This window comes from Triturus cristatus, chromosome 6, assembly GCF_964204655.1.
Source record: "Triturus cristatus chromosome 6, aTriCri1.1, whole genome shotgun sequence".
NCBI classification, from domain to species: Eukaryota; Metazoa; Chordata; class Amphibia; order Caudata; family Salamandridae; genus Triturus; species Triturus cristatus.
The window spans coordinates 1,396,394,984-1,396,411,458 of NC_140589.1; the positions used below are offsets into that span (position 1 = coordinate 1,396,394,984).

General features: G+C 41.6%; 1 protein-coding gene across 7 annotated transcripts in view; it reads left to right on the plus strand.

The window, feature by feature from the left end:
• RALGAPA2 (Ral GTPase activating protein catalytic subunit alpha 2) overlaps window positions 1–16,475 on the plus strand; it is a 1,855,355-nt gene that overhangs the window by 1,214,947 nt on the left and 623,933 nt on the right. For all 7 annotated transcript variants that reach the window (XM_085612413.1, XM_085612412.1, XM_085612410.1 and 4 more), the window contains 2 exons: window positions 3,379–4,159; window positions 15,516–15,587. In XM_085612413.1, the coding sequence (XP_085468539.1) occupies window positions 3,379–4,159; window positions 15,516–15,587 (853 nt within the window). The remainder of the gene's footprint in view (window positions 1–3,378; window positions 4,160–15,515; window positions 15,588–16,475) is intronic.

Below are 16,475 nucleotides of genomic sequence, written 5' to 3' on the forward strand. Positions count from 1 at the left end.
GCCATTGTCGGGGATGGATCCCCCATCTGGTTTGTCTGTTGGGCCTGGAGCCCGGACCATGAATCCAGGAACTGCCCCAACTCCCACACTATGAATCCAAAGACGAATTGGTAGCAAGAGAGAACGCTACTGGCAGCCCAGCACTGCTCTGGGTCCTGGTCGTAAGGATGGGCTAGCTCTCAGGGTTGTTCCCATCAGTCATTGTTTCAGTCGCAGTCATTGTCTGGTAAGTCCCAGAAACCTAAGAAGTCCATGAAATAGAAGCGCTCTCTGACTTCGTGCACTGGTCCATGTCATGGAGTGAGGAGCGGGAACGACGCCACAAGTCAAAGACCCACTTCCCCCCAGTGGAGCCTGAGCCTGGGTCCGCTCCTCACCTCCCATAATTTTTTGGAGCCGGAGCGATGAGTTTTATGAGGCCAATCACCTCACATGTGGGCGACCGGACCCCTGTGTAGGCAACATGGGTCGGGAGGTACCCCAACTGGATTTCCGGTGGCAGGTTCTTCCTCTGTGCCAGTCAGGCTCTCTAGATTCGTCCCTGGATCCGGAACGACTCCGGTTGCAAATCCAAGACCTTCGCCAGGTTTTGGCCCTGTGTCACTGATCCATAGTTATTTCTGACACTGATGGATGCCGACTGGACCCCAACAACCACCCCCGAGTCGGAGACAGGGCCTCCTTTCTTTGATCTGTCCTGTGGGGGAATTTGACAGGAGTGGATCTGAGGATCCTTACTGCTACTCTGATCCCGTGAACACCCTGTGGCCCAATTGGATACAGACAACTGGTATGAGGAGCTGGATAATTCCAGTGGCCTTGACATTTCACCAGACACTGGCCTGGTCACCCCTCCTAGTATGGCTATGGAGGAGGGAGCATCCTTTACTATGGTGGTGATCTCCTATCACAGCAACAGTGGAGGATTCTACACACGATCCTGCTCACTCTCTACCTCCATGCTTGGAGATTGAGTGGCAACAGTTCTACATCTTCGATCTCCCTCCCGAAGTCTGTGAGGTCATCCTGGCAGCCAAGTGTCCATCAACAAAAGCTGAATACACCTGCCATTGGGACAAGTTTGTGGCTTGGTGTGCTGAGAAAAACAATGACCCACTTACTGCACCCTTGTCTGAAGTGCTGTTGTTCGTTCTGTCCTTAGCCCAGCAAGACCTTGCTCTGGAAACAGTTAAGGGATATCTTTCGGCCATGTCCACTTTTTTGCAGTTGCTGGACCAACCCTTTCTTTTTAACTTGCTCGTTGTGGTATGTTTTGTGAAAGGCCTTCAGCATGTTTACTCCCAAACCTTTCGTCATGCCCCAATGTCATCTTAATTTTGTTGATCCTATATGTGTTCGTCCTTTGACCCATGCATAGCTACCCTCTATGACTTCTGATGATCAAGACAGTCGTCTTAGTGGCCAGGAGGGTCAACGAACTACAGGCTCTTTCTGTTCACCCTCCAAACCCCTGCTTCTTCCCAGACAAACTGATTCTCCGAACCCACGCCTCTTTTCTGCCAAAGGCGTTGATGCCTTTGTAAATCTGCTAAAACTTCACGCTGATTACTTTCTTTGCTCCTCAGAACCCCTCCTAGGTGGAAGAGAGACTCCATCGTCTGGACTCTAAAAGGGCACTGTCATTCTATATCCATCGTACCAAAGAACACCGGGTGGTGATCAGCTTTTTGTAGGGTTCACTGGAATGAAGAAGAGGATAATAGTGCAGAAATGGACATCTCCAGATGAATTGCACTCTGCTTCAAGAGCTGCTATGCATTACCCAAGAAGCAACCCTTTGAGGGTTTGCAGGCTCATCCATGTCAGCCACAGCTGTCTACTGCATTAGCTCATGGAGTAACTGTCCTGGACATCTATCAGGCTGCTACGGGGACATCCTTGCATACGTTTACCAAACACTACTGTCTTGACAGTCAGGTCTGTCGTGATGGGCACTTTGCCCGTTCGATCCTCCGGGACGTTTTGGTCTGAGCCAGTTTGCAGGCCCACCTCAGGGGAGCTATTGCTTTAGTATCTATTCCAAGGTGTAAGGAGTCTGCAGCTAGAAATCTCTATCTGATCTGGTAGAGAATCTATCTAACTGCAGATTCTTTCCCGACCCTCCCATCCTCTGTTCTGCAAACTGGATTTTCTACCTAATAAGCCCCTTTTAGGCCCTAGAATCTGTACACTGGTCAAAATAGTATTTCATGGCTCTGTGCTTTTGGCGCAAAAATAGCCACAGACTGAAGTCAGTGTGCTGAGGTGGGGCCTATATAGGCACTGTGCGCGTCCCATCCGGCAAGGATGATGCCTGCGATGCCGAACCTGGAGCCTTTCTCCACCTACTGGCACGCAGAGATACTGCTCAAGATTTTCTGGATCCAGCCTGATACCCGGGGAGTATTCTAAGGTGAGGAATCTGTGGCTCGATAATGTCTCTACTACATAAGGAGTTACCGAAGGTGAGTAACTTGTTCTTCTTGTATGCATATTGAAATCAGGCGCACTGTTAGACATAGTGTGCAAAACAAAGTTAATAGCCCATTGTTATTCGTTATTGCTAACATTAGTCACTATGACAATATCCTAGTATTAGCAGACAAAGGGATTTTTTGTTTTTGTTTAATGCCTCTGAACTGCCATCCTCGGTGAGTAAACTGAGACTAGACGCTGCAGTTTTCTGTAGATAGTATTCAAGATTGCACTTGAAATTGTTAAAGTGGAGAGCAAAAACAAATCATTAATTTCACAGAAAGCCTACGCATTTTATTTGGACTTAAATTGTACTGTTATGGTATTGGCATAATGGGCATTGATTATCTAAATCTATCCTTCTACATCTAAATCTACGAAATTAGAGCATAATCCCATCTTTTTTTTTAAATCGCTCTTTATCATGATTTTTTGAGTAGCTTAACGGTGTAAAATACATGAGACTAGCATGCACGTGTCGCTCGGCAAGCAGTTGTAAACTCCTAATGTCGACCCGTAATTCACATTTCGGCTTTCAGTTCTACATTCAGGGAATCGTGGTGTCTCCTTCCTGTCCCGCTGTCTGCATGTCGAGCTCCTTCTTTATTAGGTGGAGTTGCACTCTTAACATCCAGAGCATAACATTGTGTAAAAGAGCATGATACTGCTTAATTATGTGTTTGTATACATCCACAGTTTCACACTGAAAAAAGTATGATAAAGTTTGGATCGATTCCCCACCTGAGCTTGCTTAATTTAGATTTAGAATACATGTTTATTCAATATCTCTGTGCTCGGTTTTATGTAAAACTTTGGTTAAATTATTTGCGTTTTTATTGGTGGCTGCTTTTTTATTGCTGCCTATTGCTGTTTGAATGATTTTATTCTGCTCTGCTGTTTTAGAGAAAAGAAGAAGAAATTTGGAACTGATTCCTCTGACAGCGCGCATGGTGATGACGCAGCTCGTCAATCACTTGGGACATTATCCCCTGAGTGGAGGACCTGCCATCCTGCACAGTCTCGTCAGTGAACATCACGACAACCCGTACGTGGAATCATCTGAGCTCTCGTCAGAAGTGTTTAAGAGTCCTAATTTGCAACTTTTTGTGTTCAATGACAGCACGCTTATATCATATCTGCAGATTCCTTCCGAAAGGACTACAAACGGGGAGTCTGTGGGCTCCCCTTCTGACGTGAGAGTAATTGTGCGCGACATCTCGGGAAAGTACTCATGGGATAGTACAATACTGTATGGTCCTTTGGAAAATTACTCAACCCACTCAACCAGTGAAAAGGGTGGTAAACCACTGATGGATTTAAAGGGGAATCAGCCACCCCTGGAATCTAGTACAGACTCTGCTGTAGAAGAGGAAAGTGCAGACGTGCTGGATAAGTTGCTTGAAAATCTTGGGAATATGAGTCCTGAATGCCTCCTTCATTCACAACTGAAACTCAATGAGCCATCCTTTCCCCCCTTTGGCATGAGCCGTGATCACGAGAAGGCAATCATCGATGCCATCACGCGGCAGAGTGCAAACGAAACCGATCATATTGAAAGGTTCAGTTCGGACCTTAGCATAAAAGTTGCATGTCAAGAGGAGCCGAAGCCAGCAGAGCCACAAGCACCATTTTATTTCTGTCGACTTCTGCTGAGTGATCTGGGCATGAACTCCTGGGATAGAAGGTACGCTGAGATTTGGTGCTGTTGTATTTCATTGGTATTCTCACAGGACCCTCACACTGAGGCAGCCGCAAAGCATCTTCGGGTTCTGTACAAGCAACCGCCATGATATGATTTCTCTGCTTAGCTATGATTGATATGGCTCAACACATATCATAGCAACTACAGTTGGTCACACGTACATCCAAGTAACTAGGGCATAGCGTTTTTTTAATGGGAATTATGTTTCTCTGGTAGTGTGAGCATGTATCAAACATCCTAAGGTGATTGTTTCATTTACATAACATTTAGACTGTTAGCATAGCATTTTTAATGGGCAATTTCATGTTCTCTGTCAAGCAGCACTGAAATTGTATTTATTTGTTTGTGGCTGTTTCTAACTGGAATGCTGAACAAATGGCACCTAAGAACATAGTGATCGTGAGTAAAACACCACAAGATGATTACTGCAGTTGCTTCATGTAATTATCTTCTGTGTGTTCACCGACTTGGAAGGACCCAAGGCGTTAAATTAGTGTAATGAGTTAAAAGGTCACCGTGTGTGCTGGAAATGTGAGAATGTGAAGAGGTCATGCATCAGTCAGTCTTATTTCTGTGCTGTCTATAGGTGGAAACGGTTCGGTCCACTTGTGAGTTGCGATGTAATTGAAGGTTGGCCTACTGGAGCCAAAAGTACTGACATTAACTTCCTGGCTGTTACAGCTCCTTCAATGCCCTGTATGATGGTATGGTACACAACCACAAATATGTACATATATGTTATATTATTAGCACAGTCTCTTGTATGCAATGATGGACTGCAAGGTTATCCTCTCAATGTGTTAAGCAGCTGGTTTTAGAAGTAGCCATCAGAGTTTCTCTGCACAATCTGACTAGCATTCTTTTATTTTAACCTATCTTATACAAAAACTTTGAGAAGTTTAAATTGACAAAAAAATGTTTGAAATTCGAATTTAACCTTTACCACAGTTTGGCTGTATTCCCCATATTGAGTAGGACTGGACTTAGAAACCTAAATCCTTCCAGCTGAAGTAATTGTAAGACAAGGTAATGGCCAAGTTTGATGTTCGACCTAAGTTAGCATCACATTTAGTGTCAGTTTAAAAATAAATAAAAAAGAAGGTTTAGTTATAACATTATATTTTACATTTTACAGTGAAGTATTTTCAGGCTAGTTGCAAATTATATTTGAAGTTAGCAACTTAAAACAAAAGGTTAATTACTGTATATCATAAGTCATAACCTAAAATTATTTCAAGTCAAGAATTTCAAGATAGTCACCTAGGTTCTGACGAGGTAGTTCAGGAGAAGCTGAGAACATGTTAGTCCAAATTTTTTAACTATCCTACTTTACATTAGAGGGACCATCTCGTGAGTGCTGTGACCACATGTCTCATAATCCAACCAGCCATCATCAAAGAGACACATAAGAATCCTTACTATGGGCAAATGTTGGTGATTAAGGATTAAGCTAGAGAAATAGATTTTTCTTTTAACTGGGTGCCATGCCCCTTTAATGTTGTTTGCAGTGGCATGTTAAGGTTTGCATTGCTTGGTCTTGAACCGTTTAGTCTGCTGCATTATCTTAATATTTGAAATTAATCCAGATTTAGGCTTCTACACAACTCGAATACTAAAAGTTATTTATCCAAGCATCATGTGTGCGTTACTTGGGTAATAAATTATTCTAAAATCAGTTTTCCAGATAAATGTATGGCGAACACTAATACATTGTGTTCTTTTTGTATTTGAAGCAGATAACAAAGGAAGGTGAAAGATCTTGTCCACTGCTGTGATGCAATGGCACTTCGTAATCGAATCATTGTGCAATAGAGTGACCTTATCACAAACAACTATGCACGTGTGACTTAGTCATAGACTATGGTCGTCACCACCAGTCTGTTGTTTCCACAAGTGCAGCGCTTTCTACGACTACAGTTATTCGTAGTAATCATATTGCTGGTAATTTTAAATAGCCTGGTAATACTACTGGTAGTAGTTGCAATACCAGACCTGGTAGGTGCACCAGGGCAAATTCTGTCTTTCATTTTGATACTATTTTGGGGAGGTAAACCGGTGACGACTCCTTTAATACTCCAGAATATCACGTTTTCAGATGCCCATAACATTTTAGGATAATCCCCTGCTTCACACTTTGCAGTGGAAAGCTTTGTACCAAAAAGGTTCCAGATTACCCCTTCGCACAGACCTTTGCCTCTGTTTACACTGAGTATGTTGAGGGAGCCTATCCATGCCGGATATCGAGGTACTCAGTAGATTCCAAATAACAAAGGCATTCTTTGTTTGTGTATATTTTGAGTAGGCTTAACTGGTTTGCTTAATTGAAATGCCTTTAGTGTGACTAAGTAGGGAGGTTTACTATGCACAAATACTTTAAAAATGAAAACAAAGACCATAGAAATCAAGCAAAACGTACATAATCAGTGGCATAAATTATAAATAAACAGGTTTTAAGTCAAAAGAACTCCTACGATACAACTACAAATAACTGTATAATACAATGGCATAATTACACGACTGCAAGGTTACCTACCTGCATCGCATGACTTTTAACGTCAATTACAGACAAACTCGTCGTTTGGAAGTGCTTGGCCATGAACTCACCTTGGACATAGTCAAATCTAAGAAAATTAGTACCCGCCGTGAAAACAGGTGTGACTGTATTGGGATGAGGAACCTCTGCACCTCCTACAGTCGTCTCTGAAATAAATAATTGACTTAATAGAGTATGTCATTATTTTCTCTGTCAAGGGAACTAACAAGTTTAAAACCTAATACGTTTTAATTTTTAATTTGCCATCACCGCATTAGAGTTGGTCATCATGTCAAAGTAGCCCCACGATATACAATAAAGGAAAAATAGAATTCACTTTCTCTGGGCCGTTTGAATCCCTCCAGCCCTAAAGCAAATAAGTTGTAAAATGCTCATGTAAAATCACCCAAAAATATATTTTCATCCAGTTCTGGCTCACTGGTAGCGTGAGAGCGTGAACGGCCTGTCAATTCCATTTAAAACGTGTATTCTCAATCTTCATGTACCTTTTTCTACTGTCTAGTTTATGGAAAGTCTGTTTTGCACAGTCGTTTCACATGTTAGCGTTTTAACATTTGCTGTAGATTTTAGATTATTCTTTGGTCAGCTTTGTGTGACCAACGCAAGAAACAACTTGTGTGATTCCCCAGGATGTCCATTTTTAGGTCTGGTTTGACAACTCAGCTGTCACCGTACCTTATGTGATCAACCTAAAAAAAAAAAAAAAAGAGATTTCAGGAGTACTGTAGAGAGTGTCTCCACCCACATGATGGTGGACAGAATCGCCTCTTTTGCTGTGTGCTTCCACAAAAAACATGCTCCCCCTTCATGTAGCTGGGATCATTGGGCCCGCTTCACAGAACTAATCGGAGACAAAATCCTAAACTTAATACTTTTGGTATTCACAGAAGGCACTTACTACTTTTGGTTAAACTTACTACTTTTGGTTAAACTTACTACTTTTGGTATTCACAGAAGGCATTTAGTAGTAGTAAAGTTAGGACTCCTAACTTTACTACTACTAAATGCCTTCTGTGAATACCAAAAGTAGTAAGTTTAACCAAAAGTATTAAGTGCATTCTGTGAATACCAAAAGTAGTAAATGCCTTCTGTGAATACCAAAAGTAGTAAGTGCCTTCTGTGAATACCAAAAGTATTAAGTTTAGGATTTTGTCTCAGATTAGTTCTGTGAATCACGCCCATTGTGTTTATTCAGCTGCGTGAGTCAGCATCAGTATGCCTTCCGAGAAAAGGTTCACTAACAAGCAGAAAGATCTGGCTTACAATGAGATGGAGCTTAAACTTTCAAGGGCACACATATGGCACTGTTAGTGTCCTAGATAAAATAAGTTGTGTGGTTTTCTAGCAGCAGCACATATCCCCTTCCCTTTTCATTATTAACTTCAGAGTGCAGTTGTGTGTTTGAGAGCAGTATGGAATGTCCGGAGCTACAGCAATCATCATACATTTGTAGGTCTGCCTGGACAGCACAGCTGGCACCAGACCTTATGTGATCAACAGTAAAGAGCTTTCAAAGTATAACTAAGAGAGGAGCTTATGATCTACCCTCATGCTGGTATCCCTGAGTAGAGGATTTGATTGGGTCGTAGTTGTGCTCTTCCACTAAAACGAGTTCTTATATTGCACTTTTTGGTTTGTTGCAAACCTTATACTCAATACAGCAGAACTGAGTTGATTATGTTGGCAATCCAATGATCATGGCTTTAGGCATGATCTGTTTATTAGGAAATGTTATGAAAAAAGCAGTAGGTCTTGTTTATTGTGAAAAGCATATGTTAAAGTCAATATGTGTTTAAGGGTGATTGTTATTACTGTCTATTAAAGCCTACAGATAGGTATTTTGTTACATGGAATCTCAGATTACCATGGTAGGCATGAATTTCGTTGTTGGTCACCACCTCTGACAAACCATGGGTTTAAGACTTAAACTGTGTGAATCCTTGCTAAGCCCTCTTAGGAGAGATCGTATTCTACTTTGCCAACTGTAACATAGTATATATTTACTATTTTATACTGACTGTGTGCCTGATGTTTGCCTTGTGGGAAAGCTTACACTCAGTATAATAGGCCAGAGTTGGTTACGGTGACAAACAAATGAAACAGTCATATAGAACTGATAGGTGTGCTGGAAAAAGTTTTGCCAGGTCTGGCATTAGAATCAAAATGTATGACCAAGGCAGTAGACCTGGTTTATTTATTGTGATCATAATTTGTTAAAGCCAATTGACCGCTAACAGTGGATTGTTATCACACTCTTTTACAGGCTGTATACAGGTATTTGGTTACATGTTATCTCAAGGTTTACCATTGTAGGCAAATGTTTTGGCATGTGTAAATGTGGTACGGGATAATTTTAATAACTAACAATACATGGCAGGCACCCACATATTGGTCAATAGATACAAGCCTATGGGTTAAGGGGCACCCTGTCAAGATTAAGGCAAGTAAACCTTTTTTTATTTTGTTTTGTACAGATTATCAGACAGTCATATAATATATTTGGATCACTTTGAGTTCCCAAATCTTCGTGATGTTAAAACCATGCCTATGCTGCAGCATTTTGGAGTTAACGAATAGTACATTTCCTCCAGCCCAGTTATTAGTGCAGCGTTCTGCAATGACCTAGATCGATTTTTTTTTAAGCACTCGCAATTTTGCCCAGTATATCACACTGTGGTCAAGTGACTCAGCCGAGATTGCAACCCAGGTTTTCGGGATCGTCAAGAGGCAATTTACCCACTTGAGTACATCGCTTCCCTAACGAAGTAATCAAGCAAATGCAGCAGTGACGCCCTCTCTGAAACTCCAAGAAGGCAATCGAATATTTATTACATTCCTGTTCTAAATAGAAAGAAAGGATATCCAATCCAGTTATTTGTATACTGCTTTTTCTTGAAATCTGTTTCGAAGCGCCTTTAATGGTGACGAACTGGCCTTTTGCGGTCTGGTTGGGTTAGAGAATCAAAGTCGCTGTTCATCCCAGTGAACTGCCATTCATGTTCCAAAATGTACACAGTAGTGTGCTGCCAGTCGACAGCATTTGGCACGTCACTATAATATATTTTTCAAGCAATCTAAAAGGAAGGGTGTGTGCTGTACCGCTTATAAGCAGGGCAACTGGAATAATGCGGCAGGCTTCACAAAATTATGTGGTAACAAGGGCAAATTATGTGGCGTAATGGAACACTTTGTGGTAGTATTACTTTATAATTTTAGCATTTATTTTTACATTTAACAATGTCTGAGCAAAGCACCTCGTTAGTGCTTGTTTAACACTCAAATACAGCAATAAGTAATAAAAAGGAGTTCAACCTTCCACAGCAGTACGGGTCGCATTTTTAGTTCACTTTTGATCTGTTTGAGCTACAGTCTTCTTTGGGGGGGGGGGCAAAATCTGCAGATTATGGGGAAAAAACTACCACCATAAAATTGCATAATTCCAGTGGCCCTATATATGACAGACAATTGACTTTTTAGGTAGACCGCGTGTTGATGTGGTGGGCATGTCCATGTGGAGGTGGCAATGTGCGAGAATGCATATGTGAAGTGTGTTTCTGGTAACATATATCATAAAGCACGTTTTATAAATGAGAACCTGCAATCGTAAACCATAGTGCTGTCTTTCTATCACTGCCCCATCAGGGGTCATGTTGAATTTTTTTTTAGCTACACTACTGATCATATTTTACAGCCGGTGTAAGGCTAGGGAGGTCAGATATGTCTCCATTGGACACAGTAGCCCAACATCAGTATTTTACAATTGATTGATTTGAAAACCACAACAGCAGTTCAAACGTTTACGAAAATCACAAATAAATTAAAGTCTTGGTCTGACTTTAAAAAGAAACATGCTAACGGGTAGAGTTTTAGACAGTGAGACTGTGAAAACAATGAAATACCGACCACCTGTTGCAAAATTATAGTGTAAAGGATAAATGACAAAAAAAAAAAAAAGTTTCCTTTTTTTGCTCACAGCTGGTATTTGCAAAAGTGGCGCAAATTAGTTTTTTATGTTAAGGTCGCCTTCCCATGTGTGTCTTAAAAGGGTTGTTACTAACGACAAATGATTTGTTCATGTCTTTTTTGTGTAATGTTTGACCGCTGATTGGGCAGCACAACTTTTGCCTTATTTTCTTGCCTAAATGAGGTGACGTGAGCCTTGTGACTCGATTCATTGATCGTTAAGTGAGTTGAAGGTGTAAAAACTACTACACTCCTTGGAGTAGGAGGCAGCACGAGTTTAGTATAAAATGAGCCCCATGGCGTTGTCCAGGGTTCCTTGGATTTGCATGGAAAGTGGAGTGGTGAAGGGGAATATGACTCTGGCCAAGGTTCTCCACCTGTCTCCCAACTCTTTGTGGTTCAGGTCTGAATGGTAGATCGCTCTCATCGGGCCACGTCCTCCACTTGTCCGCTCCGACTTACCACTTCTGTTGTTAGGCTGAAGCTCTGCTGCAGATGGGGAACTGGCTTAAACAGTCTACTGCTGTAGTTTTGGACACAGCATACTCCACTCGTTGCTTTTATTTTGCCCTTGTGTAGTGCACAGGTTCCCGCTACTATCTGCAGCATCAGACAACCGGGCGCACATACGCAACCTTCTCGTTCAAGGCCAGTTCTTCTAAGTCCTCTGGAACTGTGAATTAACCTGCAGTGCCCTGCTGCTTTTCTCCTAGATTGTATAAATAATGACTAACCTGTCCCTTAACACTTATTCACAAAACCGGTACTCTGGTCCGCTCCTGCAGACGGTGGTTGCATTGGTCCTCAAGGTTGCATGGGCTTGCCCCCACATTGCCTCAAAAATGTTGGCATTTCTTTACACAGTGACTACAGGCAACCTATTACTGATGACATCACTGCATCTGGGTAGTGTTTCACCTGTGTTCCGATTACTAGTGGTCCTGGCAGAAAGACAAGGGGCAGAACCTGGAATGTGCACATGCTCCTCACCCGTCCCTGTTCTTCATCGAGCAAGGGTCAATGGAAACGGTAGTGTGTGTCGGTAAAGGCCAGCACCTCCCGGCAGCAGCTTCCTTCCTGAATCGGGCTGCACCTCGCTGTGAGGTAAGGTACCACCTCTACAAATCCTGAAATTGTTTTCAGCGGCTTAAGCAGACCTCGAAGTTTAAGAGCCCATCCTTAGACCCCAACAATGTCAGCTCATGGTGGCTGGCAGTAGACATCAGTTGGAGCTTGCAGTGGAAATGCTGATGGAAGTGGCAACCATGAGAACAAGTCCAAGAAGGTATAAAGGTGTATAGGTACTATTAATCTCTCCCTTTGTCCCGAAGTACCACTTACTATTTATAGTGTCTGCTCGTTTCCATTCTCTTAAACCACAAACTGGTCTATGTTGCCAGTGGCAAAAACGGATGATGACGCTCCTACCCCAACCAACATGCACACATGCAGCAAGTTGCACCAGAACATGTTCACACATAAGCCCAACGTGGTCACCACATACCTCTCTGCTACTTCTGCTCGGCACCTGATGCTCCCACCATGCTATTTTATGATTTCAAACCAGCGTTCTACGTTCATTGAGCACTTCATTAAATCTGTGTGTGTGTTTTTTCTAGATGAACATGTTTGATGGTTACTGGTACAGTAGTGTTCAGAACAACAGTCATTTATCTAGTGCCTTTTCCAAATAGATTATTAACATTCAAGATAGAAACAAAAGTCAGGTCTTTTTAATTAGGGTCGCATGTTAGTTTCTTGCAGTGTCCGCTAGAAAACAGTCAATCAATCTATATTTTTCGATGTAATTTTAAATTCTCAGAAAGAGCGTGGTATTGAAGAAGACAGGCTCTAGCTTAGTCTAGTAAATGCCGTAGTGAGATATGAAGGTAATATTTAATTACAAATTAGGGGTAGTGGCTATCCCTCAATATGTGAAAGGTTGAAGCAAAGATATTTGTAGCATTAGGCAAAATACATTTTGTTGAGCTTCTGCAGGTAGCAGGGGGCCACATGAAAACTTCTAGAGCCTATATTCGGCTACCTAGAATAACCATGCTGTTCATTAGCACGCATATATGAGCAACAATTCATGCAGGACAGGATTCACAAACGACGATTAATTAATAGTGATGTGTGGTCCCAGGACATTACCAGCTTAACGCAGGTCCTGTAGAGATTGAGTGCACACATGCTTCTTCATTATGTTGAAAAGCAAACACCGGTATGACTGACAGATTGAAAGAGACTAGCATAATACTTTCTTCCCAAACATTAGTGACAAGCCTGGTGTTAAGTAGGATTGCATGCCAACAAGAGCAGAAATATGCTTGCACACCCTCACCAACTGCATCCCACCAGATAGCGCCCACCTGCAAACCAGTTTCCATTGCGCAAGTGCAAATATCGCGGCATCTCTTCGTGAGTATCAGTGGTTCATTTTGTGCTGTTAGGCTCTGGTGGACCGAACCATCACTTATTCACAGGGACCAGGACTCTGGTGGTCCACTCGAACCTGTTGACTGCATGTTCTTGTCCCGGCTTGGTCTTCCAGAGTTCCAGCATTTCTTTGCATAGCACTGCGAGTGCCATACCCCTAACAGTGCGGTTTAGGGCAATAAGTTTCATTATATAAATCGGGTCTGACTGGTCCATTGTATATGTCAGTGCAGTGTATTATCAATGTGTCTGTCAGTACGTGTCTGAGTCGTGTTTACAGTAAGCAAAGAGCAGATAAGAACAAGAACCCAGAAGTTAAGTGGATTTGTGAGATTGGAATAAAATGTAATTTCTTAATGACGAATATGTTAGTTTGTGAATTCTAAATCTTATATCAGTTTTGTTTACCATGAAGTGTTTGAATTGGTAGCTGTGGCAGCTCTGCTTAAAGTGGTCAGATATTTTGTGCTGCCATTCACTGGTCGTACCTATAGTACTGCCAATTAAGTCTTTCTTCCTTCTGCGATTTATATGGTAGGTGTCATTGTTTTAGGTACCAGTGGCAGCTATCAGGCAAACGTAATAGGAATTCACAATCCTTTTGCAGAAAGTCCCACATAAACAGGTTGTAATAATTATACAGGGATATTTGTTGTGTAAACCCATATAACAGTTCGGTAGGCATACAACGGACTGAGGAGGAGCTGGGACACTGCTGGTATTGTCTTCTTATGCCGTAGAGCACACACTGCTCAAATACAATTTCCCTGGATGCGCTGAACATATGGTATCTTGCCTCAGCATATGGCGCTAAACCTTTGAATGTAAGGCATACTTGCACATATGGCATTGATCTGGGCAGAAGTGGCCATACGTTGGCATGCAAAGCTGGTGCACGGTATTTGCGGCTTGGTCTGGGGATTTGGGCAATGCCAAAGACATTTAAAGTTATTCCTGAGCATATGATTGTTATGCCTTGTATTGGGCTTATGATGGTTTTGCCTGTTATTTGAAACTTTACATGGGAAATTATAGCCGTACATGGGAGTTTGAAGCTTTACCTGGGGCTATGATGGCAGAGTGTGAGCATTTGAGATCTTCACTAAACATTTGAGACCATACTGTGCTATTTTAGATTGTATTAGTCTATATGGTGAATGCATAATGCTTGGGGGCTTTCTAGTGAGTATAGGGCATGCATCATTGGCATGTCACGTCAGTATCCTTGCTAATATGAATGATAAGTAAGCATATTATTTTTTCAGAGAGTGTTTTCCAGACCTTTTCTTCATATTTCCAACGATACACATGTACTCTAATCGCTTATTTGAACTAGTGGAACAAAGAACAAAACGCCTCTTCACATAGCCCAGCCCCAGAGCATGAAATGTCTGCAGTATTTCACGGATGTCCTTTCACAGGTTATCCATTTTGTAGCAAACTTGCATGAAAATTGGGCTGTAAAATATATTATTTGATCCCATGTTTACAACATTTGTTTGAGGTGTCTGAGACAATGTTGAGTAAAGCAGACACACTTTCTTTTCTCGCTTACTCCTATCCAGATTTGCCAATTATCCAGGCTGGGGCAGTGCCAGTATGGGAAATGGGTGGCGGTCTCCTAAGAAAAAGTTGTGGCGCAAATTGTTTTCTTTCATATTATGTAGTGCAAAAGCCAGGTCTTCACAAGAGAGTGCAATGCCTTACAGCAATCCAAAGCAACACAGGACACTTACACACAGCTACTCTTCAGAAACAGGATGCTGCTTTCACTTTTAAGAAGTACTTGCAGTACTTGTGTGTCAAATGATGTTTTTGTTAATGAGAGGTTGGTTCGCCCATCCCTGTAATTGTATCGAAATTTCAGGGTAATAGTTTGGTTTGTTTCTCTGGTGGTCCGTTGTTAAGGAGAGAGATACTCATCATAGCCCATCTCCTAGAGCCTTCTGTTTTATAGAGTGTTTGTTTAGAACTCCTAGTTGTATGATGTGATCACAGGTAACTGGTCCAGTGATCTAATGTCTTCTAATTTTCACAACCATGAGCCGTGTAATAGTCCATCAAAGACATATTCAAAGCTGTAAAATATTTCGCGAGTTATCACTTAATTAGTGCTGTGATAGTTGAATACACAAATTGTACAAATTTCTTGTGCCTCACCTATTTGAATTTAGTGATGTTTGCTTAAATTTGTTGCGATACATACATAGCTCTAAAAACATAGAGAATCTAATGAGTGACCAACAGAGCGCAAGCATACAACCTGCACTCGTGTCCTCTTTTTGTTTCAAACAGAACTACAAGAGTACATATAAAAACATTTATTACAGATCTTCATTCCAAGTTGTATTTTTTATTAACCTTAATTTTTGTGTTTCGTAGAAAAGGGTTTCATCTTCTGAAGAAGAATTCTAAGTTATTGAGGGAACTGAAAAATTTGGATTCCAGGCAATGGTAAGTGCACATCAAATCTTAAATGAGCCTTACTTTCTTTTTTTTTAAAGAAACTTTATTGAAATATTGCCAAATAATAAAACTCGTGGGTTTACGATAAGTAACACAACCAAGAGCATCAGTCTGACAAAGAAGCAGCAAGTTTTTTTATAACTACTTTTATATTGAGTTTAATAATATACATCATCCACTGAGATTGACAAGTAAATGACAAAAACATTCTACACCAGAGCATCAGATATCCACAGACACATATATGTTTAGGATGTTTCCAGATACGCGCAATATTGCATTTAACAACCAACGAGGCCACCCCAATAAAGGTCCGCTCAGAACAGGAATCCCGCATCCTCTCTAGGAGACTTAAATGTGCCAAATGATGGCCCAGTTCAATCCGGTGACTCAACACCTCCGAAAGTTCATGACTCATCCCATTCCAAAAAGGTGTCAAAAATGGGCATGACCAGACCATGTGGTAAAAATCGGTAACGGTGTGGAACAGCACAGACACATGGCCTGGTCGGTATGTCTCATCTGCTGTAAGCCCTGAGGAGACGAGTATGTTGCATGGAGATAATTAATCTGGATCATCTGAAAGCAAAACTGCACGTTTTTAAGAAAAAAGAATCCCTACCCTCTTCCCACTCCCACTTAAAAGTTATTCAGATAACATGAATGTTCAGTGTACAGACATTAGTATAATAATGGTACATCATCTCTTGATTCTAGGAAATAAGCATAGAAAATTATAAAATCTAAATTAAAGTGAGTAGCCCCCTCCCCCCCCCCCCCCCCCATCAAGTTGTAAAATTGAGGGAACGTAATGACCTAGGACAGCCAAAACCAGTTCCCACATCTGCCAGGTAGTTCACCAGGACCTGCCACTGG